This window comes from Protopterus annectens, chromosome 12.part0 (genome assembly GCF_019279795.1).
Source record: "Protopterus annectens isolate FY-2018-M chromosome 12.part0, PAN1.0, whole genome shotgun sequence".
In the NCBI taxonomy this organism is placed as follows: Eukaryota; Metazoa; Chordata; order Ceratodontiformes; family Protopteridae; genus Protopterus; species Protopterus annectens.
The window spans coordinates 814,225,736-814,251,967 of NC_056746.1; the positions used below are offsets into that span (position 1 = coordinate 814,225,736).

The window sequence follows — 26,232 nt, forward strand, 5'->3', positions numbered from 1 at the left end:
TTTCCCTCATCCATGGCTTTGGTGGCTGTCTCAAAGAAGTGTAGCAGATTTAACAAACATACCTCCCCTTGACAAGGTCAAACTGTGTGTGGTCAAGTATTTGGAGCTTATCAATGTTCCTGTTACTGAGGTCCATGATAATCCATTGCATGACCTTGCAGATCAGGGTAGTTAGGCTTCTGTGTCTATAATTTCCTGGATCGGTGGACACTCCACCTTTGTGTAAAGGGATGACAGTGGCTATCTTCCACTTGGCTGGGACAAAGCTGGTACTCTGCCTTTGGTTGACTAGGGTGCCTCATGGTCCTGCAAATTCATGCTTGGGTTCATGTAGGATGCAGCCTGGGATGTTGTCCGGTCCCATGGAGGCCGTCTTTTTTGCCTTTGAGAGGGTAGTGATGACCTCTTCCCTAGAGATAAGGGGAGGGGGCAGGTACTGGGGATATCCTGATTTACTGAGGAGGGGGGGACAGAGGGGAGAAGTTTCTGCTGAATCTGTCAGCCAGTAGATTGGCTATATCTACAGCATTTGTGTATGTGGTGTCCTTGACCACCAGTTCTGAACAGATCTGGGGAGCTTCCTTTGAGACTGTGGACACGTGAAGAAGGCCTTATGATTGTCTCTAGTAGATGTGGGCAATTTGGACTCCAAGTTGCCTTTAAAAGACTTCACTGGTGCTCTTATTTGCTTGTTCAGGCTAAGGAGAGATTGCTTCCAATTGGGCACCTGCTCCTTCTTGGTCCTGGACAGCATTTTTTTTCCTTTTGTTACATAGTTTTTTTATTGCAGATGTCCACCAGACAGGTTTACTCTTCCTTGCGGAGGATGATGTTGTCCTGTCAGGTATTCCTGATTCCATGCATCTATATGCTCGTATAGTACTTTGGTGTAAATTTGGCTGTTGGTGACCGTTCCTACAGTGGGGAAGGGGGCTGTGCAGCTGTTTATACCATCCCTTAGGTGGCTGTAATCAGCTTTGGAGAATTTCTCCTTTTACCATAGCTAGAGGGGGTTCAGGGGAGATGGTGATATCGAAAGTGACTGCTCTTTTTGTCAGATCTTTCTAGGGAGGATGATACCATAGGGGGTGCTGCAGTGCGTAATCATGTTTGTTACTACCAAGTCCAAAATATGCATCACATCTTTTGGGGGTATCATGTAGCTGTCCTAAGGCATTTGCATTGATACAATGGGGAATCTCTGTGCATTTCTGTCCTGGCATGAGTAGTTTTTCCAATCTATGGATGGGTAATTAAAGTCAGCCAGGATCAGGGTAAAGGGTTGAATAGATCTGTAGAGGTCCAGATAGGTGGAGTGGGCATCCTGAGTCACATATGTGGGCCTGTAGCTACCTATATTTTGAATAGGGGTCTTGTCAACTGGTAACTGCACCTGGAGTGTCTCATGTGCGTCAGACTGTTTGACCAGCCTGGAGGTGTGTGTCTGTTTAATATATATTTATACTCCACCTCCTTTGGCTTTGCTGGCCACATTTTGGGGTCTGGCTGTGTGATAGGAAGAGTGACCAGGTAAGGATGGGTTGCTCTCCGCAGCTTTGACCCAGGTTTCTGTGACCGCACAAACATCAGCATTTTTCAGGGTTAAGAATGCTTGCAATGAGTGCAGTTTCATGTTTAGACTCCTTGCGTTTAGTGGCATAACCTATAATTTCTGTTTTGTTGAGAATTTCATGTTGGTAGTATCGACCTCATGACTTACTCTAAAAAAGGCACTATGGGGGAGGCAAGGGCCTTTGCCAAAAGCCTGAAGCCCAAGTGAGACAGTTTTAGGTCATCTCTAGCAAAGCAGCATGGTCTGTCGATCATATGTTCCCAGGCTGTCAGGCACTGGATCCCCCTGGGATGACACCACAAAGTAAGCCAATTTTTAATGTCAATCTTTTTCTGTTTCTATTGAGGCATCATTCTGGGTGATGGTAGAATACTGTTTAAGCTGAGGGACATACTTGCATGGAACACATATTCAGCAAGCTCAATCATGTCTTTCTTCCTATAGTCCATTGACGAGGACAGAGTCATAACAGTACCTGTTGTGGACAGACATGAGTGCAAGTGTAATATGGCAGATTGTGGCACCTGACAAACAAGTAATCGTGACTTTGTCCTTATCCATCCTTGTGAGAGGCACATGTGTGTATCTCACAATGGAGTCTCCTATGAGTAATACGTTGGGTTTATGGTTAGGCCTTAGTGGTTGTGAGACACTGGTGTGTGGACTATGCATGATATGTGGTGTGGAGGTTTGTGAAGTTCTCATGTGTTTTTGCCATTTGGGTTTGTTTTTGTTGAGAACCTCCACATATGTGGGTGTGTTTTGTGTAGTTGTGGGTGATGTTTACCGACTCCATACATTGCAGAGAAACTAAGTTACTGCAGAATTTGTTCTGGTGTGTACATTCTCCATTTGTCTGGTCAGTGTTTCCCCTTCCCATTATATGTCTCTTTGTCCTTCTGTAGTCCAGTCACAGGCATTGTCAACAGTTGCTGTTGTTATGTATTTGTATTTCTGGTGTGAGTGGGGTAGAAGTCATAACATCACACCCACAGGGTTATGGACTTCAGGCGTCTGAGTGTACCTGTTTAGCAGGTTGTCCATCATTGCACCCCTACATCTGCTGTGGTCCACAGACGGTTTGTGTTACAATGTTATTATAAGGCTACATGTTGGCCATAGCTGTCAAACCATCACAGACTGACACATGGACAGGCCTATATATGACAGTCAGACACAGGCCCACACATGGGGACAGGGTGTTAATATTGCTCTGCCAAACATAGACAGTTGGGAGACTGGTTTGGTATTAGCTTGCTTTTTCTTATCGGTATGACGTCTGCTTATCCACTGTCTGCCATTGAGGTTTTCACCTCAACCTTTATTGTTTTGTAAATAGTTTGGTAGGCAAATGCAATGTTATGACAAGCAGAACAGATATAGGAGGCATACTTGTGGTCCTTCTGTGACCCCCTGTCATTCCAGGGGTATGGATGGTGCCCAGTGACTTGTTGTCAGTACTGACACAGTAAGGTGGCAGCCATTTATAACCTGGCACTATACCAACTTGTCACAACCTGCTGTTCTACTAGGCACTGTGTAGGTTACTCCGAGCTGTGTACTGTCTATATGTGTGGCCCCATGTCCCTCTATTGTCCAGCTTTCCTGCAGTAACAAATATTGACTTCTAGATAGTGTGTACAACTCCTACCGTAGGTGTAGCTGACATGCAAAATAGTTGGCACGGCCAGTCTCGAACCATGGACCCTGTCAACCACAGTGCTGTACTTACACCACTAAGTCATAACAGCCAACAGTAAATGCTGTCTACATCTTGACAGTAATAACCATGCACATACATAGCACATTGACCCTTGCATATTATGGACCTGGAACAAGTTATCAAATTGATTGGGTCAGCCGTGGGAATGTGTGGTCTGCTATTACCGTACAAACATAAATGTCACTGCTTTTCTATGGGAACATGTGTGTGATGGAGGGAGGGGGGCATACCTCTCAACTGTACACATTTCCACAGACTGTCCAGATGTTTGCCTCGTATTTTGGGTCCATTTATCATAGTATTGTGGTTGTCTTGAAAAATACTGGCATATCATTAAAGACCGAAGTTAGAAAGTAATGACAGACATTTGAGTTTCGCACTTCTTACCCTTCAGAGAGTTAGTGCAACTGCAAGGTTTATTTTAATATCACTGTCTAAGTTTGCATGAGCAGTATTTCTTAACTGTCTCTATTTGTGGGCCTTTGCCACACATTTCTTTATGGCTTTGTACAGATGACTTGCTGTGAGAGGCTGAGAGGTGTGTATGGGACTCCAACATTGACATCCATGCATGTGACCTATGACCCCACAGTTTGTTAGTCCCCCACATATACTGCAGTGAGTTTTGTCACCTAGGGGACTACTGCATATTCTGGGTAAGCCAGTATTTGGTGGACATTTCCTGCTGTCCCACATAGCTGTCAGTTGTCTGCTGCTATCCCGGTAGGCCACCTCATTCCCTCGCATACATGCAGTGATACCATAAATATACTACCACAACATACTGCTCCATTCATTTGTTGTTAAGAAGAGTGACTTACCTTGTGCCTGACATGCAAAATACTTGGCACAAAAGTCTTGAAACATGGACCCTGTCAGCTACAGTACTGCACTTAGACCACTAAGTCACAACAGGCAACAGTAAGTGCTGCCTACTTCCTGACAGCATTAACCACACATACACATAGCTCATTGACTCCTGCATATTGTGGACATGTAACAAGTTATCAAGTTGACTGGGACAGCCATGGGAATGTGTGGTCTGCTGCTGTTACCAAACAAACATAAATGTTACTGCATTTCTATGGGAACACAGGTGTGTTGGAGGGAGGTGGGCATACCTCTCAACTGTACACATTTGCACAGACAGTCCAGATTTTTGCTTTACATTTTGATTCCATTTAGCATAGTATAGTACTTGTCTTGGAGAATACTGGCATATCACTAAATACCGAAGGTTAGAAAGTAATGACAGACATTTGAGTTTCAGACTTCTTGCCCTTCAAAGAGTTAATGCAACTGCAAGACCTGCTGTTATATCACTGTGTAAGTTTGTAAGAGGAATATTTCATCATTGTCCCTATTTGTGGGCCTTTGCCACACATTTCTTTATGGCTTTGCACAGCTGACTTGCTGATAGGTGCATATGGGACTCCAGCATTAACATTGATGCATGTGACCTATGATCCCCCCCAGTTTGTCAGTCCCCCACATATACTGCAGTACGTTTTGTCACCTAGAGACTACTGCATATTCTGGGGAAGCCAGTATTTGGCAAGCATTTCCTGTTGTCCCACATAGCTGTCAGTTGTCTGCTGCTTTCCTGGTAGGCCACCCCATTTTCTTGCATACACACAGCAATACCACAGATATGCTACCATAACATACTACTCCATTCACTTATTGTTAAGAAGAGTGACTTACCTTGTACCTGCGGCAGTTGTGAGGATAGTGCTTCAGGGCTGACTCTGTCAGATGCACACAGAACACAGCCTATACATGGTAAGGTAGAGGTAGTGTGATGTGTGTGGCATACTTTTTACTGTGTCTGTGAATCGGAGAGAGGTGTTAGCACCTGGGTCCCTAGGATGTCAGTACAGGGACAGGATCAGGAGGTTCCTCCTCAGAGTCCCCCTGACCCTGTGGGGACCTTGGCAATGGTGGAGGGCTGTGTGCCCCTTCCCTGTGATGTTCCTGCCACAGCTGTTTCTGCAGGATCATATTGTGTAGGATGGCACATACTATGAACATGTATGCACATGGGGCTGGAGAGTACTGCATGGCTCCAACAGATATGTCAATGCAGCAGAACCATGAGTTGAGCAGCCCAAACACATGCTCTACGATGTTCCTAGCTGTGCATTCTTCAGTGTGTGTGTGTGTGTGTGTGTGTGTGTGTGTGTGTGTGTGTGTGTGTGTGTATTTCTGATAGGTGTCATCATCCATGGTTCCAGTGCATAGCCAGCATCCCCCACTAGATGACCGTACGGTATGTCCCCCGTGGCAAATGCCTGGTACAGCTGTGAGGCATGCCAGATGTGGGAGTCGTGATAACTGCCAGGGCTGCCAGCACACACATTGATGATAATGCCCTGGGCATTGCACATGACCTGGCAGTTGATGGAGTGATACCCCTTGTGGTTGACATAGACTCTACCCTCGTGGTGCTTTGATGTGGACAGGAGTGCAGTCTATGGCACCCAGTACCTTTGGGTAGTGTGCTACATGGTGAAAGAAACACATTTTGCTTGTACTCTCCTCAGGGGTGCCGGGGAAATAAATGTGCTCACTGGCATATCTTAGCATGACATGCAGGAACTGGTGGAGTACCCTGGATGCGGATGCCTGTGAGACCCCCATGATGTCCCCAGTAGGTCTTTGGAAAGCACATGTAGCTAGTATTCTTAAGGCTTCACATACCTTTGTTTCTGCTGAGATGGTTTCCCCCTCTGGCTCTGGGTCTGAGGTGAGGCCAGCAGAGCTTGGAGAGTTGCTGTAGTATGTCCCTATCCACCCTGTAGCACTCTACTATCTCCGACTCATGTAGCCCCTGAATGGTTACCCTGGGTCTGAACACTCATCTCCTCCTCAGTCTGGGATGTTTGTTGACATCATCCTCATCACTACCCTCAGTCTGTAGCATGTAGAGATGTAGCAAAGCAGCAGCAGCAGCCCCTATAATTTTGTCAGTTAAAATTTCCATTTGTTTACTCCAATGGTGCAGAGTATGTGGGAAAAATCAGATTGAAAGGTGTTTGCATACTTTATATTGGTGTGCTGCAGATGCAGCCTGTGTGATTGGCTTACTATGAATACATTCCACCTGCATTACTGAGGGGTTTGAATGGGCCCATGTGAGTACCAGAGGGATTAGTAGTCATTCATAGTTGCCTTTTGTAAAGGTGTTTCCATTTTTTTCTTTTTATTTCCTGTGTTTTTAAGCCCCGTGCTGTGCAAACCCACTGCTAAAATGTAAACACTTCTAACCAGATCTGACCCTCCCCTGTACACAAGCATGCTTAGCTTTTCTTAAACCAGTTAAGCACAGCTAAGCAGCCTCAGACAGTAACTGTGCTTAGCTGAGCGCAAACAGAAGCTACTGAGCTCCAATCTGCTTACAAAAAAACATGACACACCCCCTTTTCATGTCAGCTGCCTCTTCTGCCTACTCTACCACATTACAGCCCTTACACGGTTAGGTACCTGCTAGTCAGTAAACTTAGCTCATAGTTCTGGCCAGTGGCATGCCTAATGCACATAATACATGCTTTACTTTTAGTTGCCATGGCCCTGTTTTTATTTTTGCAGTCCAGTACACGGTTACTAACCACATAAATTTCTGCTGCAGACATGGCTCCTACACGAATGCCTGTCTGCTTCCTGGATCATAAATTCACCTCATTTGCATGTTTTTCACCAGCAAATGAGTTGATTTGCATTATGTGATCACCTCCCTGGCTGAACAGTGCTGGTTGTCTTGTGCACACCCCAGCCTTGTTTTCTGGATCACTCAGCCTCCGAACCTCGTGTTAGGGCTACGCCACTATGCTGACACAGAGATTAGCTCCATGTAAGCTCTATTGAATTACCCCCTCATACAATAAAATGAATAGAAACTGTAACATTTCAGAGTAAAAATAAACACAGCTGGATAAGCACTTTCGGCAGTTGCCTTCTCCAGATTTTATTGTTGGAGTCTATTAAACTAGCTTTTAACCTTCACCATGGTGGCATAGCTTTACTTTGTTTAAATTGGTAAAAGCTGCCTTTAGCACTCCAAGGTGTGTTTTACTTTGTTTAGTTTCTAAAGAAAGTGAATCTTGAGAGAGAAGTGACATGGAAAGGAAACGAGTTAGATAATATGCCCCTTGTTGAAGAAGGAGCATTTGGTTTGGAAGAAGAGGTGCTTTTGAGCTGCATTCTGAATTTGGGATGAGTGATGATTTCTTTAATGTCGATGGGGACAGCTTTCCAAAGATTAGGTGCCTGAGAGGAGAAAGAATGTGCAGTGCTGTGGAATTTGGGTTCTAGGGGTAAGTAGAGTTGGAGTAGCTTGCAAGTAGTGTCTCAGGTTTTAGGATGAAGCTTTTCTTGAAGTCTGGCTGCAAGGGGAGTAAATGTGTGCAGATGGAGTAGTTTGTACAGCTGGGATCCTAAGTTAGATTAGATCTTTGTTTTATAGGCAGCCATTTGGCTTTTCCGAGGACGATACAGTGATGATTACAGAAAGGCGAGTTTGTAATGAATTAGCCCATATTCAAGTTCAGAAAGGAAAACTCCTTTGCCAATAGCTGCTCTGGTTGATTGGAATAGTAAAGGGGAGGTCTTTTTGGCCCAGAAGAGGAAAAGTTTACGTTGATGCTCACTTTGTCTATGTGGATAGGGAAGTTTACTGGCTGATCAAACCATAGGTCTAAATATTTGAAGGTGGTGGTGTCTCTGTGGCATTGCTGAGTAGGTCAAAGACAGTTAGAGAGTCAGGTGCTTGGTGAACTTTTTGTGGTATTCCAAAAAGTATAGTTTTGGTCTTCTTAGGGTTGAAAAGTAGTTTATGGTTTATGAGCCACTGGTGGAGCTCATGCAAGTCTGACTGGAGTTGACAATGAATGTTGGTACGAGAGTGACCTGATCAGTAAATGACCATGTCATCAGTATACAGGATAACAGGAGGATGGGGGAGGTCACAACAAAGTTAGTTAATGAATATGGATTTGATCATGATAAACAAAACTGATTTTGATAGGAGTTTTGAGAAAGCAGTATGTATATAAGAATTTTACAGGGGCAGTATACGGGATATGTTTACGATACTGACAAACTTGACAGATATTAGTACTGCAGTACTTGAGATGGTAACAAAGTGTGCATGATGCTACAAAATATCAGATGGGAGACTGTCATGGGAAAATATACAAAATAGTGTCAAGAGTATCTTTATTTACATTGGAGTCTGCAACAAGAGACTGAAACATGCTTTTTTTTTCTTCTCTCTGATGCAGCATTCTTTGTTTGCAATATGCTTAGCTGTGCAAGGATGAAACATTATTTAGAAAGGTCAAGGACATGATAAGAATGACAAAACATGTATAGTCAGCATAAAAATAAAAATGTTTGACTTTTCTCTACTGGTTGATCAGCCATAGCCAGACAAACAGCTTTGCTTAAACAGTATACTTTTCATTATAAGTACAGAAGGTTTGAAAAGATACAGGTTACACCGCTTGGTCTCCAACAGTCATGCTACTTTCTGCTTTGCCGAATTCTGAGTCTTATACCAACATAATACCGGTCCTGGTACTAATCATTGTATAATGCACTGGTCACCAAGAAGTACTGAAATCATGAGTTCACAGTTTCATACCATTACTTACGTGTGTAAACCTGGGACTAGTCTCTTTACCTGCTCTGATACCAAGTGATATCAGTCCAAAACTGGCAGCATCACTTCCTTATGCAATACCAGATCACACTACTTCCCTAGTCACCATGTGACAACAGATCTGAATCATCCTCCTTACTTACAGACACCATATGATCATAATAACTTGGTACCATCACCTCTTGATGTAACCCTAGAACCACCCTACTTACCTGCTAGCACTATGTGATCATAATTCGGTAGCATCACATACTGATGTACCCCTGGCACCATCCATCTTATCCACTGGCATCATATAATCATAATTTGGTAGCATCACCTGCTGATGTAACCCTGGTACCATCCTCCTTACCTACAGACACCATGTGCTCAAAGTTCTGCACCATCATCTCTCGGTGTAGCTGTTTCTCCTCATTGCTCAGCATCTTCCACTCTTCACTTGAAAAGTCAACAGCAACATCTTCAAAGGTTTCTGGTACCTGAAATATGAGAATTTTTTTCACTTTAATTCATAAAAAACTTAAAAAAAAAAAAACAAAAAAAAAATCAGCAGTAACATTTGCTTATTTAATTATAGTGCAACTCTCTACCTTTGTTATCAATGACAAATCTCTCCTCTGCACCCTGATGTGAGAAAACAAACCCATATTCTAAAAAAAACAGAAACAGAGTTCAGGTCAGCTTCCTGCATTACAGTATATAAATGCTGAATAAAGCTCTTTTACTGGTAATGAATAACCAAAATTCACATGAATCTGGTTTATGTAAATTATTGCCATGCATGCTTTAGTGACTTGTCCAGGCCAGTAACTGTTGATTACAAATCTTATTTCAGTGTCACAAATCAATCTCTCCATCTTTACATTCTCTTATGGAAGACGTGCAGCCCGGTCACATACAATGACAATTCTCTATACCCTAGTAAATGAAAAGTCAACACGGTCAGTGATAAATGTGCTGTCACCTGCATTGTGCTGTATAAAAAGAAAGCAAAGCTTTATTAACAAGGATAACTACCATCTCACGCACCCTGCTTAGCTGACCAAAGCTCAGCCACCGTCAGTGATAACTTTACTCCTCAATGCACCCTGCTGTACAGAACACAGCTTTGTTACTGCCTATTATTTATTTTATTTATTTATTTACATTTGTTGACCGGGAGTGTCCGACTGGACGTAGGTCCATTTTCAGCAGAGACCCGGGGAGAAAAGCTCCACAGTTAAAATAAACAGACAGTAGTTACATTGGATTACATAGCGATTAACAATTTAACATAGCAATTACTTAGAACATATTTACAGATGAAGAACATAGCACATCAGCAGACAACTAGAATCTTTATCTGTGAAGTACATAACAGACATTAACAAATGTTACAATAAGAACTTCCTGTATAATAAGTACTAGGCTTATGAGCATCTGAGCTTGCTATAATCAAGGTAGTTAGTGGAGTGGAAAGAAAGGTAGTAGTTGGATGGGGTGGGTGATATTACAGTGGGAGGTGCAAGGGCATAGCCAGCATGTTTTTAGGTGCACTTTTAGTAACGTTTTGAAGTGGGTGCATGATGGTATGGAGGTAATTGTGGGTAGAAGGGAGTTCCATAATTTGGCTATGGTGCAAGAGAATAGTGCTTCACCAGCAGAGTTATTGGCTTTAATGATCTGCATGTGATTTTTGCTGCTGGATCTTAGTGGTCTGGTGGTGCGATAGGGTTGGAGTAGATTCTGGAGGAATGGGACATTTAGAGGATGGTTTACTAGTTTGTAGGCGAGTGAGAGTTGATACCACTGAAGGAGGTGAGGGAGTTCAAGCCAGCCCAGTTCAGCAAGTGAGAGACAGTGGTGACTACGGTAGGATGCCCCTGTGGTGAATTTGGTGATTTTGTTGTAGCAGGTCTTTAAGCTTGTTTAGATCGCATTGCCTTAGGTTGGTATATATTGCAGAGGCATAAAGTAGGGCAGAGATAAGGTGGGAATTTGCTACTGAAATCTTTGCTGCTTTGGTGACAAGTTGCTTATTTCTGTATAACACCCCTAGTTTTTTGTGGACTTTTTTTATGGTCATGGATATGTGAATGTCAAATTTTAGTTTATTGTCTATTTCCACTCCTAGCAATTTGGTGTGTTTAGTTGGGTATATAGTGGTGCTGTCTTTTGCTGTGATGTTAAAGTGAGAGTTGTTTGAGTAGGTTTGGTGGGTTGGAAGATGAGTAGTTTAGTTTTGTTTGGGTTGAGTATTAACTGGGCATTGGATAACCAAGTTTCAACAGAGGAAAAGGCTTCCTGTGTGACTTTTTGCAGTTTGGGTAGGGACTGGGCTGAGCAGATGATGGTTGAGTCATCTGCATATGTTATGAGTGTGCCATGTTTGGTGGCAGAGGCTAGATTATTGGTGTAAACAGAGAAGAGTAGGGGTCCAAGGATGGATCCTTGGGGAACCCCTATGGAGACAGGTAGTTGGGGAGATATGTCATTCTGCCATACAACAGATTGCTGGTGGTCAGACAGGTAACTCTGAAACCAGTTGGTGACTGATTGAGAGAAGGATAAGTTATTGAGGACAGAGATGAGTTGTTTGTGTGGGACCATGTCAAATGCTTTAGATAGGTCTAGGAAAGTAGCAGAGGAGAGATAGCCATTGTTTTTATGCTGAAGGATAGTGTTAGTAAAGGAGAGTAAGGCAGTGGTGGTGCTATGGTTTGGTCGGAAACCATGCTGAGTACTGGAAAGGAGGTTGTTAGCAAGGAGGTAGTCTGAGAACTGAGAGTGTATGCATCTCTCTAGTATTTTGGAGAGTGGAGAGAGAATAGCTATGAGTCGGTAATTGGTTAGTTCTGTGGAGGGTCCGCCTTTGTGGAGGGGAATTATATGTGATACTTTCCACAGTGTGGGAACATAACTTTCTGACAGAGATCGGCTAATCACGATGGATACTGGGTCGGCCAGAGCATCAGCTGCGATTTGTAGGTATTCACTTGGGAGGTTGTCTACTGCTAAGTTGGTGGGTTTAAGTTTAGTTAAGAGTTTTTTTATGTTGGAGGTAGGTACAGGAGAAAAAGAGAAGGCAGTGGGGAGATTACTAGTTGAAGGTGTGGGTTGGAGGAGAGGGGGAGTTGTGTTGTTTAGCTAGTGATGGTATGGTTTGGGTGAAGTGTGTGTTGAATGAGGTAGCAATATTTTCTGAGGAGTGAGGGATGTTAGGAGGAGGGGTACTGACAACCTGGGTGGAGGATGGAGTTTATGGAGGACCAGAATTGTTTGGGGCTGTGTTGTGAGGAGTCTAGGGCAGACTGGTAGTATTGGAATTTGTCCTGTTTTATTAGCTTTTTGACTCTATTGTGTAGTTCTAGGAATTTCTGTCTAGTTGAGGGGGTTTTAGTTTTGTGCCAGTGCTCCCAGGCTTTATCCCTGTTTTTCACTTCTGACTTAGTGGTTTTCTGTAGCCATGCGGAGGGTTGTGCTTTGGTTCTGGAAAGTCTTATGGGGGCATGGTAATTAAGGATGCTCAGGAAGGTAGTATTAAAAAAATTCAACTGCATCATCAAGACTGAGGTACTTTAGAGGATGCCAGTTGCATTCTTTGAGGGATGAGATGAATGTGAGTGGGTTAAAGTTTAGTTTTTTACGTATTTGATGGTAGATGACAGGTTTAGCTTGGCATAGGTATTTTTTGAGTAGGAAAGTTGGGGAGTGATCACTGAGGCTATCTGATAAGCAGCCTGTTATATATGACTGGGGGCTCTTACTGACTAGTATCCAATCCAAGGTAGTGTGCTTGCTGGAGTTTTTATTTATCTTGGTTGGCGACTGGACTAGTTGGGTGACGGCATGAAGGTTTACATGATGGGTTGGATGGTTGCCAGAACAGGATTGCCAGTCAATATTGAAATCACCTAAAATTATAGTTTCTTTGGGGAGATGGTGAGTAGACCAGCTGAGGAGGTTTTCTAGTGGAGGGATGGCCAGGTGGGAAGTAGCATCCAATTATGTTGATGGTTTTGTTCTGGTTTATTTTGAGGTTGGTATATATTATTTCTTCATTGCCTATTTGTGGAGCTGATGATTTTAAGATCTGGATGTTTAGATGCTGTTTAAATATTATAGCTACACTGCCTCCTTTCTTGTTTAGCCGGTCTACTCTTAGTATGCCGTAACCTGTAGGGAGTATTTGCTCACTGGTAATGTGAGGTTTTAGCCAGGTTTCTGTCAGGATGACTATATCTGGGAAGTACAAGTCTATGGTGGCATGGAGTGCATGGACTTTGTTGATATGCTTCTAATATTTAGGCTTAGTAGATGGAAGTCACTTGGCTTTCTATTGGCTGTAATATGGGAGAAGTTATGGTTTCTTGTCTGATTATGAGGACTGGGGTTGGAGATGGTAGGGCCAGGGTTGGGGTGGATGTCTCCACTTAAGGCTAGTTTTGATATGCATGAGGTTATTAGTTTTCTCAGTTTTTGAATGTGTCTGTTTATAAGGGAAACGTTATGATTGTGCTCTGTGGGTAATAGGTATGGTGGGAGGGTTATTATGTTAAGTTTTAGGGATGCTTTATGTTTGAGTAATATAGTTGGTAGAATATGTGGGGGGTGCATAGGGATGGTTCTTGAGTTGGTGGGAGGGGAGCTGAGTGAGGGTGAGACATGAGTGGTGGTGTGAGTAGTAGTACAGTGGTAGTGGCTGAGTGGGGGAATGATGGAGCTTTGGAAGGATGTAAGATATGCAAGGAGAGTGCATGAAGTGAGCATAGGTAAGGTATGCTTGCACATGTTAGTTGAGGAGGTGTGATAGTAGTGGGAAGATGGAGGAGGTAGTGTTGGGTTAGCGCTGTGGTTGGCTATTGGATAGATGAGAGGGGTTTGTGAGTGTAATAAAGGTGGGACCACTGGGGGGCGGGAGAGAATAGGGGGCATATTAATAACAATACTAGCCTCTATATGGTGCCATCTAGAGAAAACTCACAAATATGAAATGCATTTATTTAAAACTGCTAACACGTGTAAAGTAATATTTCTGTTTCCTGTGGCAGACAAATGTGTGTAGCTCTGTAATTATTTTATTTAACCAAAAGAAAGAGATGAAAGGGCAAGAAACTTATTTGAAGTGTAAAATGCAGCGTCTTAGGTAGCAGGTCATAAAATGCAATTAAGGTGCACTTCAAACAAGCAGCAGGCCTGGCATTGATAGCCAAACAGTTAATAGCTGTATCCCATTTACTGCTAACCAGCCTATTGGTACTCACTGTGAGAAAGAAACTAGTGTAATGTCAAGTATGAATTCTGGTGCTGTACAATTTTATAAATAATTACAGAACTAGAACATAACACACAATAATAGGTAGAACAAGTCAGTAAAACAATAATGAAGTAAAACAAACTAGTCAACTGTAACCCAGTTAAATCAGCAGTAGTTTAACCCTCTTATGAATCCTACTAATGTGGGTATGTCCCACAATAAAGGTCCTTGACAAAAAAATGATCTGCAATGAGAAGAGGCCAAATTACACGATGGAAGTTACAAGATGCCTTATAGTGTACAACTGGGAATGTAACTGTGTATAAGCTCTGAAATTTAAGGGAGGTGGGGGGGCTGAGTATCTTGAAACTTCACTTAGTAAAGGAGCAGTGGAGTTGTATACTAGCTGTAAACAAGCAAGCTCAGAATCTGGTAGACCAACATATAACATGTTGCTGTAGTCTAAGAGACAAAGGCATGCACCACTGAGGGAAGGTCACCAGTAGGAATGAGGTGCTTGATAAGGATAATGGTCTCTAGATGGAAACATGGTGATTTGACAAAAGTTGAACCTGGTATTTAAATGTTAATTTGTTATCAAAAATCACACAAAAATCACGCAGTTCTGACACAAAGAGAAGCTTGTCACCTCAACAAGAAATACATACTTTTTTTTCTCCCCGCATCAACTAGTCATTCAGGCCACTCCAATCTACCTCCGAATGTACATGAATATTTTTGCTGGGGTAGCACATCCTGTGGAGGTTATGCTGTCTATCTTCCAAATGTATTTTTTTCCTTATTTTTATAACCTACCCAGGTTACTCCTCCCTCCCATTTGCAGTGTCAGTGGTACGTCTGAGGGGTGGGTGTGCAATGGTGGCATACAGCATTTTATCCCATCCATGCAAAGGCTCAGCCATACCAAACACCTTTTTCCTCTCTTTGGACCATGCCCCCTTATCGTGACATCCCAGCCTCCATTTGAGAAACAGCAACTGCCCACACTTCCCAAGATGGAAACATCTATCCCTCATTGCCATTCTGTCAGTTGCCCAAGCAGATAATCAAACCTGGGACATAGACAAGGCTTTATCTCTCCATGCTACCAAAGCAACTACCTTGTTAAGAAATATCAGGGGACAAAGTAGATAAGGAAGCATCCCTCAGAGTTGCATGAATTCCTCTAAGAGATGCTGAGTTTAGGCCTACTGCTGACCACCCAGTCATGGATAAGTTCCAAGTCATACGAAAGGAATTAAGGGCAGCCACAGAATCCCGAGGGAAAGTGAGGTAAAGCTGTGTGGGCATCACTGTAGAAATGATATTGCAAACTCGTTTGATGAATACAATCTAGCAGCAGTAAGCAAATGGTGTATTATGAAGAGCCAAGAATGAAGCCCCGAGATACCCTACAAACCAGAGGGAGGGAGGAAGGTTAATCAATTCCTGACACCATCCTCGGTGTACAACCAGAGAGGTATGAAATAAACCAGTCAATTACAACCCCAAAGGATTCTGCAATAATGATCCACAGGATCTAGAATAGTATGATCTAACAAGTCAAATGCCAATAAGAAATCAAGAAAGAAAAAAATGAATAATACTGTTGATCTCTCATAACAAGAAGATCATTAAAATCTCTAATAAGAGCTGTCTCAGTAATGTGTCTTGCCCTAAATGCTGACTGTAACAGATCAGTGATGCTTTGACCATGTAAATAAGACTCCGGCTAAAGATAAAGCATTTTCTCAAAAAACTTGCCAAGAAAGGGAAGATTCCAGACAGGAGTGTAATTACAGAAATCAGCATACATCAGTGCAGCTTTTTAAAAGATTGGGGAAACAACAGCCTGCTTTAAATAAGTGGGAAACACCCCACTCCTAAGAGAGGAGGTGACACTCTCCTATAACAACAGGCGAATAACCACAAGGGACGTCACCACAAATATTGAAGGACAGGGATAAAAAGAACAAATGGTATTATGCGGATTGGTGATAGTGTTCAGGTCATCACTGTCAGGAATGGTAAACTCTTCCCAGGAAGACTGAAAGAATATATCCTGGTGACTAGGGAGGGGGAAGTGAGGATCTGATGAGGCAGCCAGTTAATACTTGTCCAAGGATTATGCCTGACGAGTGTCAAGACATGAAAGATAAGAGAAAGATCCAAATGCTTGGAACCAACATACTGGATGACTTCTGAAATCAATCTAAAAAGGTAAACAGATTTCTAGGTGAATGCCCTCCAAGTGACAGCCTGACAAATGGTGGCTCAATGCAAACCTGTCCTCAAGCAGACCCTTAACAGTGCCATTTCTCTTCCACCTCTTGACCAGCCTCTTCATGTTGTCACACCTGCTTTGTGTGAGAAAGGAAATTATGTAATCTGATGATTCTGAGTTCTGTGGAACTGGAGTGATGAGCTAAATTAGTTTTGCTGAAGACATTAAAGTGACTCCATGCAAGTCTGCTGTCTGCAATTTTGTCTTACATACTTTAATAACTTAGGGCAGGATTCACGAAGGCTTACACGGAGTTTAAGAGTAGTGTAAGCCTCCGTGTAAGCCTCCTGATCCAGGAACAGCCCAAAGCTCCGTGTAAAAGACAGCTAAAACGTCTCTTACACGGACTGAGCGTGGAAATGCTCAATACCTCATTTGCAGCTCAAATATATGCAAATGAGGTATTTGAGCGATCCAGGAAGCCCAAAGCAGTCCGTGTAACGGACATTTTAGCTGCAGAAATGTACTCAGCTGACAACTGAGTACATTTCTGCAAAATTGACAACGGAGCTATGTCAGCTCCAAATAAAGGGTGCATATGTGTCATCTAGCATGCCAATGGCCAAATATATGGCCATTGGCATTAAAAATTGATGCAAAATTATTTAAAATAACTTTTTTTTTTCGGGGGATTTTGATGTTTAACTGCAGCGCACACCCGTGCAAATGGGGTGCGCTGCCTAAAAGTGAAAACCGAAGCTTATAAGCCCACAATTGTGGGTTTTATGTATTACATGGAATGACAATGCAGGGGACTAGCAGACCAAAAACAATATGGCCACCGTGTAGTGGTTGCCAAGGGGGGGAAGCTCAGTGTAAGAGATGTAACTAAGCATTACTAGGCAATCCTATGTAAATGAGGGTTACAATACTGAATCACACTGCCACATAGGTAATGAGCACTTTCCGAGTAGTGTAAGAGTTACAGAAGGGGGAGGAATAGAGTAAGAGATAGGTGACATCACAGGGGGGAATGATAGAAATAAATGTATCACATTGGAGGGCAGTGTAACGTGACAGATGACAGACAGACATCAGGGAGAGAGGTGTGTCCCAACAGAACAATAGGAAAGTCAAGAAATAGAGGGTGCACACTATTCCCTACACTCAAACTTTCTTGATATACGTGCATGCGCGTGTGTAAGGCAGGTTCAACATGTGGGAGCGTGTTGCAAACCGTTTAAAACAGTTTGCGCGGGCGTGCGCATGTATAAGGCAATGTGCGCGCGTTTTACCATGAATCAGCCAAGTCCAAACCGTGTAAGGATGTGTGCGCGCATTTAAGTAACTGTGAGCGTGCTTAAGCTGGTGTGCACATTGCTCCCCCTGAGGAAACAGAGAGGAAAAAGGAAACAACCAGAATACAAGGAAGCTGCCAGAGGATACTGCTGGAGTTAATTGGTGATAACAATTGGAAGCAGGCAATTACACAGGCAGACTAGAAGCCCAACCCAGCACTTAAAACACTGCAAACAGCAGTGCAGGGTGTTTCTCTCAAGAGATACTGCAAGAAAGGAGTAAGCTATCAGAATTGAAAACTGAAAAACGCTGAACTCAGAGCAGAAATGCTAGGGGCTGCCATAGCTGTTATAATCAGGCATAGGCGAATTGCTGAGGGTGGTGACAATGCAGACAGCCCAGAGTGAGGAGAAGGAGAAGAGTATACAGGCCCAGGGTCACCTACCATGGGTTACATGAGCTGGAGATAGTAGAGCGCTACAGAGTGGACAGAGACCTTCTGCAGCAAATTGTTGAGCTGTGCAGGCCTCGTCTCACACACAGAACCAACAGAGGGGAACCCATCCCAGTGGAAACCAAGGTATGTGTTGGCCTAAGAATACTAGCAACAGGTACCTTCCAGAGACCAACTGGTGATATGATGGGGATATCACAGGCATCAGCCTCCAGGGTACTGCACCAGTTCCTGGATGCCATGTCAGCACATGTCGGTGATCATGTATATTTCCCCAATGCCCGTGAGGTATTAGCCAGCAATATGCGTCTCTTCCAGCAAATAGCGGGATATCCTGAGGTACTGGGTGCAACAGACTACACGCACATACGCATCAAAGCACCAGCCGGTGAGTGGGGTAGAGCCTATATTAACCGCAAGGGATTCCCCTCCATCAACTGCCAGGTCATGTGTGATGCCCAGGGCATAATAATGAATGTGTGTGCTGGCTGCCCTGGGAGCTACCATGATTCCCACATCTGGCATCTGACGCAGCTGTACCAATCATTTGCCAGTGGGGACTTCCCACACGGACACCTAGTGGGGGATGCAGGTTATGCACTTGAGCCGTGGCTGATGACACCCATCAGAAATGCACACACACCTGAACAGGAACGCCATAATGAGGCACACGCACAAACACGTAATGTCATAGAGCGTGTGTTTGGGCTGCTCAAGTCACGGTTCCGGTGTCTGGACACATCTGGTGGAGCCTTGCAGTACACACCAACTATATGTACCCAAATGATCATGATATGTGCTATGCTACATAATATGATCCTGCGGAAACAGCTGCAGCAGGACCAGCATAGGGCTGGGCCAAACATACCCCCACCATTGCCAAGGCCACCACAGGCAGAGGGTGACTCGGAGGAGGAACAACCTGACCTTGCCCCAGTAGGCAGAAGGAGGCGTGCCCAATATGCCCTGGCCTTGGCAAAGAGGCAACACATAGTACATACACTGGCTCAGTAGGAACACTGGGACTGATACCCCTCCGACTCACTCATATAGTAACAGGGACGCCTAACATGACACAACCTGCTTCCAAACATATACAGGGAGTGTAGTATGTGCATCCGACAGAGGCAGCCCTGCAGCACCACCTGAGGCATGAATGCCATGTGTTACGTAATGTAACACCATGTACCATATGCACACCTGAGGACCCTGACTAACATCCACCCTCACCAATCATGAACCACAAAAACACAAACCCACCTTCATAGGTACCACAAGGGATAGGAACCTAGATGTAATGCTACCCAATGCCAGAAGTATAAACAGCAAGATGCGTGCAGTGTAAACGCACACAGTATAGAGAATGTAGATATCAGTGCTGTAATAGAAAACTGGGTCAAAGCCCACATCAGCACCCTAACACTACCAGGTCACACCTCATACAGTGATGTACAGCTGCAAAAACATGGAACAAGCTACAAAATGAGGGTGACTAGCAATAAATGTCATGGATAACCACACCCCCATTTTGGTACCACAACAAGAAGCAGCATGGATTAGTCATGGTCAAATACCAATGGCTAAAACTGCCTACTACTATATAGCTTGCTGCAGACCACTGTCCTAATAGCAGGAACTGCACCAGGCCTATGTTGGAATACAGGAAGATATCAAGCCCCCCAAACCACATTATATTGCTTGACTGAAAATACCTACACATACACCATAGTTTCATAGTTTACTACTAGGCTATCTGCCCTAGTGCATTTATAAGCCTAGCCATAGTGATGTGGCTATTGCCACCCCTTATAGTGGTAATAAGTGTACAGAATAGATTCCGAATATTGTGCCTCTGACTTAGTAGTGACACATTATGACCCCCTTACTTAATCGAATAACTTGACTGTGCCTCTGTCTAGTAGTGACACAGGGAGGACCCCTGGGGTAAACCTACAATCTCACATCCACTTGTCCAGATTTATCTTGAAGAGAGTCAGTGAGGGACTCTGTCTAACATGAACTGGAATTCTGTGCTAGAGTGTGAGAAGCCTCTGAGTTATGACTCTGTCCCTCCAGCATGTCCTATACATGTATGTGCTGAGGTTCAAATCTTTAGCTCTCATGGTTCTAGTGGATTTGGATTGCTTGCAGTGGAGCATGTCCACCAAATCCTGATTGGACATGGTCTTGTATGTCAGGCATAGGTCACCTGTAAGTAGGCGGTATGTTACTGAATAAAGCTGGATTTCCTTTAGTCTGGAAGCATATGACATGTGTTGTAGACCCTTGATCCTCTTGGTAAGGTACTTTTGGGGTCTCTCCAGCTGTTGCAAGTGCTGGGTGAGGTACATACCAAATGGGGCTTTGTATTCAATCATGGGCCTGATAAGGGAGAAGTATAGGGGTACAATGACCTCCTTTGATCTGGATGGAAAATCCTTCATGATAAGGTGGGCAAGATGGAAAGTCTTTCTAACCACTTTGGCAACATGGGTGTCAAACAAGAGGTCACTATCTACATGGGTCCCCAGGTGTCTGATTTGTTTTCTGTGCTCAGTGGGTTGCTGTCTATGTATTGATTTCTGGGTACTTTGTCCCTCCCAAAGGGGATGACTACACAACAGTTGCATTCAGTTTCAGGCCATGATTCCGGCACCAGCTATCTGTTTTTGTGAGGGCATTCTGTAGGATGTGTGTGCTGGCTGATGTATTCATTATGGTGCCTAGGTTGCAGTCATCTGCAAACTTTGTCAGGCACAACCCTCCTATGTTTGCTTTCACATCTGAAAAGTAAATGCCAAATAAGAGGGGTCCCAGGACAGATCCTTGTGGGACACCACTTGTGACTGGCTTTGAGTCTGACAAGGCACCTGCAATGTCGACTTTATGGGTTCTGTTTCTTAGCCATTTTGCAACCTATCCTGTGACATATGGTTTTATATTTCAGCTGTTGAGCTTGTCTATGATGCCTGAGTGGGGTAGTGTGTCAAAGGCCTTAGCCAAGTGCAGGTAGGCTGTGTGGACCGCTCAGCCCTCATCAATGGCCCTACTGACAGTTTCAAAATAGTCAACTATGTGCAAAAGGCAGGATCTGCCCTGTACAAAGCTGAACTGGGTGGGATCAAGGGTCTGTAGGTCACCAATGTCTCTGTTTAAGAGCTCCATAATGACACTTTCTATAGCTTTGCAGACAAGGCTGGTTAAGCTTGTGTGGTGGTAGTTCCCAGGGTCTGTGGAGGCATCTCCTTTGTGGAGTGGGACCACTGTTGCTGTACGCCAGTGTTCAGGTACATATCCTGTAGCAAGGCAAAGGTTAAATAGCATTTGTATATACGGGTTTAGCTCCTTCTGGAGTTCACGTAGCACGCAACTGGGGATACCATCAGGTCCCATTGATGCTGTGTTCTTGTCTTTGCTGAGTGCGGCTCTCACATGGACATCTGAGATGACAGTGAGGTTACATTCAGCTGTGATAACTATCTTCTTTTGGGGGTGAGGGAGGGAAAATTGCACTGAACCTGTCTGCCAGAATGTTGCCAATATCTGTCAGGTCACTGAAATTTATGTTGTTGTGTACCAACTCTGAGCATATCTGAGGGTTCCCACCCAGGTTTCTGACATAACTGAAGAAGGCATTGTGGTTATCTTTACTGTCTTTGGTGATTTTTGTCTCAAAGTTGACCTTGGATGTCTTTATGAGAGAATGTAGCTTTTTACTAGTGCTGATCACAGCTGCCTTCCCTTTAGGAGATGTAGCTCTGTCTTGCATTAGTATCCTTCATTTGTTATACAGTTTGTTTATGGCTGGGGTCCACCAGACAGGCCACTTTCCCTTGGTGGAGAGGGTCTTGGTTTTATTTGTGATTGCATGGTCCATGCTTTCTTGGAGATGTCCGTAAAAGCGTCTGTGAAGGAGTCACCATTGTGTGTTGTGGTTTCCACTGGCCCAGTGTGCTTAAAGGATACCATCTCAGTCTGAAGAAGTGTGAAGTCAGCTTTTGAGACGTTTGTCACTATACTCTTTGCATTATACTAGCACTGACACATTTGTAGACAATTTCCCAGAATCCATCAAACAAAATGGACATGCAAAATGTAACACTTCCACAAGAGGGGTAAACATACTGGATGTGATAATCAGAAATATGTGTACTGGATGTCAAGATAAGAAGTGTATCCCTCACTGGTAAGACCAGACCATAGAGTAATCACACTGTAGTTACACATCCCAACCCCAGTCCATGGCCAGAATACCACAGTGAAACACATGTATAAAGCATAGCTTGCACCCCTACAAACCAATGGGGAATCCATGAAAGGCCCTGTGCAAGTCCAGAATATGGGACACACTGCAGAACATGTTATACAGACATACCATGAACACAGCCAAGAGTGCTTGGAGTCTGCAATCACAAATAACAACAAGACACAATGCCATACACCCAGGCATCTGGCATGCTGGACTCCAGCAATTACTAAACCATTGAAGAGAATGAGGAAGCTACCACATGATAGATCAAACATAAAAAGTGAAGTAATCAGTGATCACTAGTATGGCAATAAAAATGTGTCCACACATACAATCCACTAAGGCCAGGCAAAACAAGTAGAATCTGTGAATCCAGTGGCAATGTGACACCTGTCCCAAGTACACACACAACAACTCACCCCAATAAATACAAATATATGTGATAGACGCAACCAGGTAGCCAAACTGGAGCCTGAGCACCCCCAAATCAGTACTGTCAAAACTAGTCAGGAGGACAAGGTAACCACATACACCACAAACCCAGTCCCACATAGACCTACAACGACTGTAAACCAAACACATAAACACAAAACATTCCCACAGGCCCTAATTACAAACACACAACACCAACACAAGCCTCCAAAGCAGACACCCAATAAAACAACCTCCAGACATAGCACATGTAACACATAGTACACAAAGCTGGTGTGCCAAACAGTCACAGGACAGAAGGAGAAACAACATGCCTGATGCAGTTTGTAATAGGTGACTCCATAGTGAGACATGCTGCTGTTCCAGGGATGGCTTGCACCTGTTACCCATGGGCGTCTGGATATTGCCTAAGGCTTTTGCAACCTACAGAGATCCTTTCGTAGGCAAGGCCGAAAAGACTAACCCACCACCATAGAAAACAAAACTGGAAAGAAACAGAAGGGTAATGCTGATCAATGCCAGATGTGTAAACCTCAATATGCATGCTCCTGAGGCCCTCCCCAGTATGGAGATCATTGATGACTGTCCAGTGATAGAAACCTGCTGCAAGCCTCGTGAAGCACACCAGCACTACCAGGTAATACCACATATCATGTGTTATGGCCACAAAACCTGGAACAAAACATAATAAGAGGGTGAGTTATCCATATTCAGCACAGACACCTATACGTCCAGTTAACTGACAATGCTTACGTCATTGCAGTCCACCCATGTGCAACTAACCGTAGGCAAGACTGCTGTACAGTCTGTAGCATGCTACAGACCACACTCTCACACACAGGAACCCCACCCCACTGTCCTGAAGACAGTGGACAGTATGAATGTACCACCAAATACAAAACAAGGTACACACAAATTACCACATAGGTGGTAAACCATTATGTATGGAAGGAGTAATCAGGGACCTAGTGACACAAGTGGACAGTAACCTGTTATGTGACAGTCACATCGCCAATTTGGCTAGGTAGACTCTCTATATTGGACATTGTATAATGAAAGGATTCACATCTACATCAACAAAGGTCATTGTGCCCCTATACTGTTCCCTTATCAGACCATATTGTAGTACAATGCCTCATTTGGGATGTACATTACCTGGCACCTGCAGCAGTTAGAAAGACCTCAAAGGTACCTCACCAAGAGTCAGAAAGGGTCTGAAATATATGTCATATGCTGCCTGGCTGTAGACACCACAGCTGAATGCAGTCACATACTGCCTACACAGAGGCATTGTATGTCTTTTGTACAAGTCCATGTCCAACACAGAAGTAATGGACATGCTCCAACCCAGAAAACTCAAAGCCATCGGAGCTGTGTGAGTCAGAGATGTCAACCTCAACACATAATCAAATAGGATGTGCTGGAGGGACAGATACCTAACCCTGAGTCTCTCCACACCCTGGAACAGAATACCACTACATGTTAGGCAGAGCCCCTCACTGACACTCTTCAACAGGAAGTTTGCAAAATGGATGGATAATTGTAGATGTACACTGGGGGTCTTTACTGTGTCATGTCCACACAGAGGCACAGCTAAGTAAATCATAAATGGCCATAATATTCACATAGCAAGGGGTGGCAAAATCCACACACACTGTGGCTAGGCTTACAAATGCCCTAGGGTGGATAGCCTAGTATGAACCCATGAACCTATTATGATACAAATTGTACAGGACACTAAGGATAACCCCAAGGCTGCTGCAACTGATGGTAGGAAGCATGTTGTGAATTCCCAGATATGCTCTGGATCACACAGATATTACAAACAACATACCAAACACACACACGTATTGCCAACATACATCCTGACCAGTGCAGTGCAACCCCCCCCCCCATAATGCAAAATATCTTTCCCAGCAGACTGCTGCCTCCCTGACATTATGTCAGCCTTACCACAGGATATGCACCCAAAGAGCAGTGTACAACAACAGTGGTCATTCTCAAGAAAGGTGTCGCCTGAATGCATACTAAAAACAACCACCACAGAATCCTGAGAAGCTTGGTCTGCACAGCTATGGAAAGGATCAGCATGTACCGCAGACATAAAGATATTGGGGATCTACTGACACCCGACCCTACCCAGTGTGGGTTTATTAAGTGCAGACCCTGCCCCTAAACATGTGTGACTCAGTTGAAACAGTAATTGAGGTCACTGATGAGGGCAATGTGGTCCACACAGTGTAGCTGGACCTTGCAAAGCCATCCATACAATACCCTACGTGTTCAATATAGATATGCTCACCAGCTTATATATACACCCCTATGTCACTAGAGGGGTTGCAAACCAGACCAACGACAGAACTGACATGGTCAGACATGCTGCAGCCATGTCAGACTACAAACCACATATAACAGGTATCCCACAAAGCTTGGTCCTGGGACCTTCCCCGTCTGGTATATATGCCCCATAGGTACAGGCCAACATGTAAGGACTGTGCCTGAACATGCTTGCAGAGGACTACAAACTGCCCAACATATCTGACACTCCAGCTGACACAAGCATCCCACAAAAGGGCCACATAGAAACAGACAACTGGTGCCATAGCCATGTCAGCATGTTAAATGGAGAAAACTGTATAGTCAACCTCTGTGGATATACAGTAAGTGACCACCAATTACCACATAGGTGTTAACCCATTACATACTTAACATGTAATGGCAGACCTGGGTACACAAGGTGATAGATATCCTGCATTGGACAAACATGTGGCTGTAGTGTTAACAGAAACAATCCATATACCAACCTAATCATGAAGGTTATGACATCTAGATAAGGGGAGGTCATTGTGGTTCTGCAGTTATCCTTCATCAGCGTTACAATTGACTACAACAGCCCCTGTGTGGTGTACCTCAGCAGACACCTCCATCAACTGTAAAGTCCACAATAGTACCTCACCAGGAGTATCAAAGAGCTTGAACAGATGTAATGTGTTGCCTGATTAAACAGAGTGCAACTCCACACACTGCCATGCTGGCCACCCAGACGCAAGCTGTGCCTGATGTAGAAAGCCATGTCCAAGCTGGAATCAATGAACATGCTGCACCTTGTACAATCTGAATGGCAGTGAGCTATGCACATGAGGGACCTGAACCCCAGCATTGACATACATAGGACAAGCTGTACTGCATTATCCATAACACAGAAGCCACCCCCACGCATGAGTAAACTACCAGTACAGGTTATCCATAGAGTCACTCGTTGATTCTCCTCAACAGGAATCTTAATGAGTGGATGGGAGATGGTAGGTTTACCCTGGGTATCACTGTTATGTCACGGGTAGACAGAGGCACAGTATACTAAACATGACATATGTCATGGCAAA

The 26,232-nt window shown here is 43.9% G+C and overlaps 1 protein-coding gene across 1 annotated transcript in view; it reads right to left on the minus strand.

Annotated features, from left to right (window-relative positions):
• The window catches only part of LOC122816815 (zinc finger protein 2 homolog), a 258,703-nt gene that overhangs the window by 169,317 nt on the left and 63,154 nt on the right, over positions 1 to 26,232 (minus strand). The window contains exon 2 of the mRNA XM_044089857.1: positions 9,308 to 9,434. Coding sequence (XP_043945792.1) covers positions 9,308 to 9,434 — 127 coding nt within the window. The remainder of the gene's footprint in view (positions 1 to 9,307; positions 9,435 to 26,232) is intronic.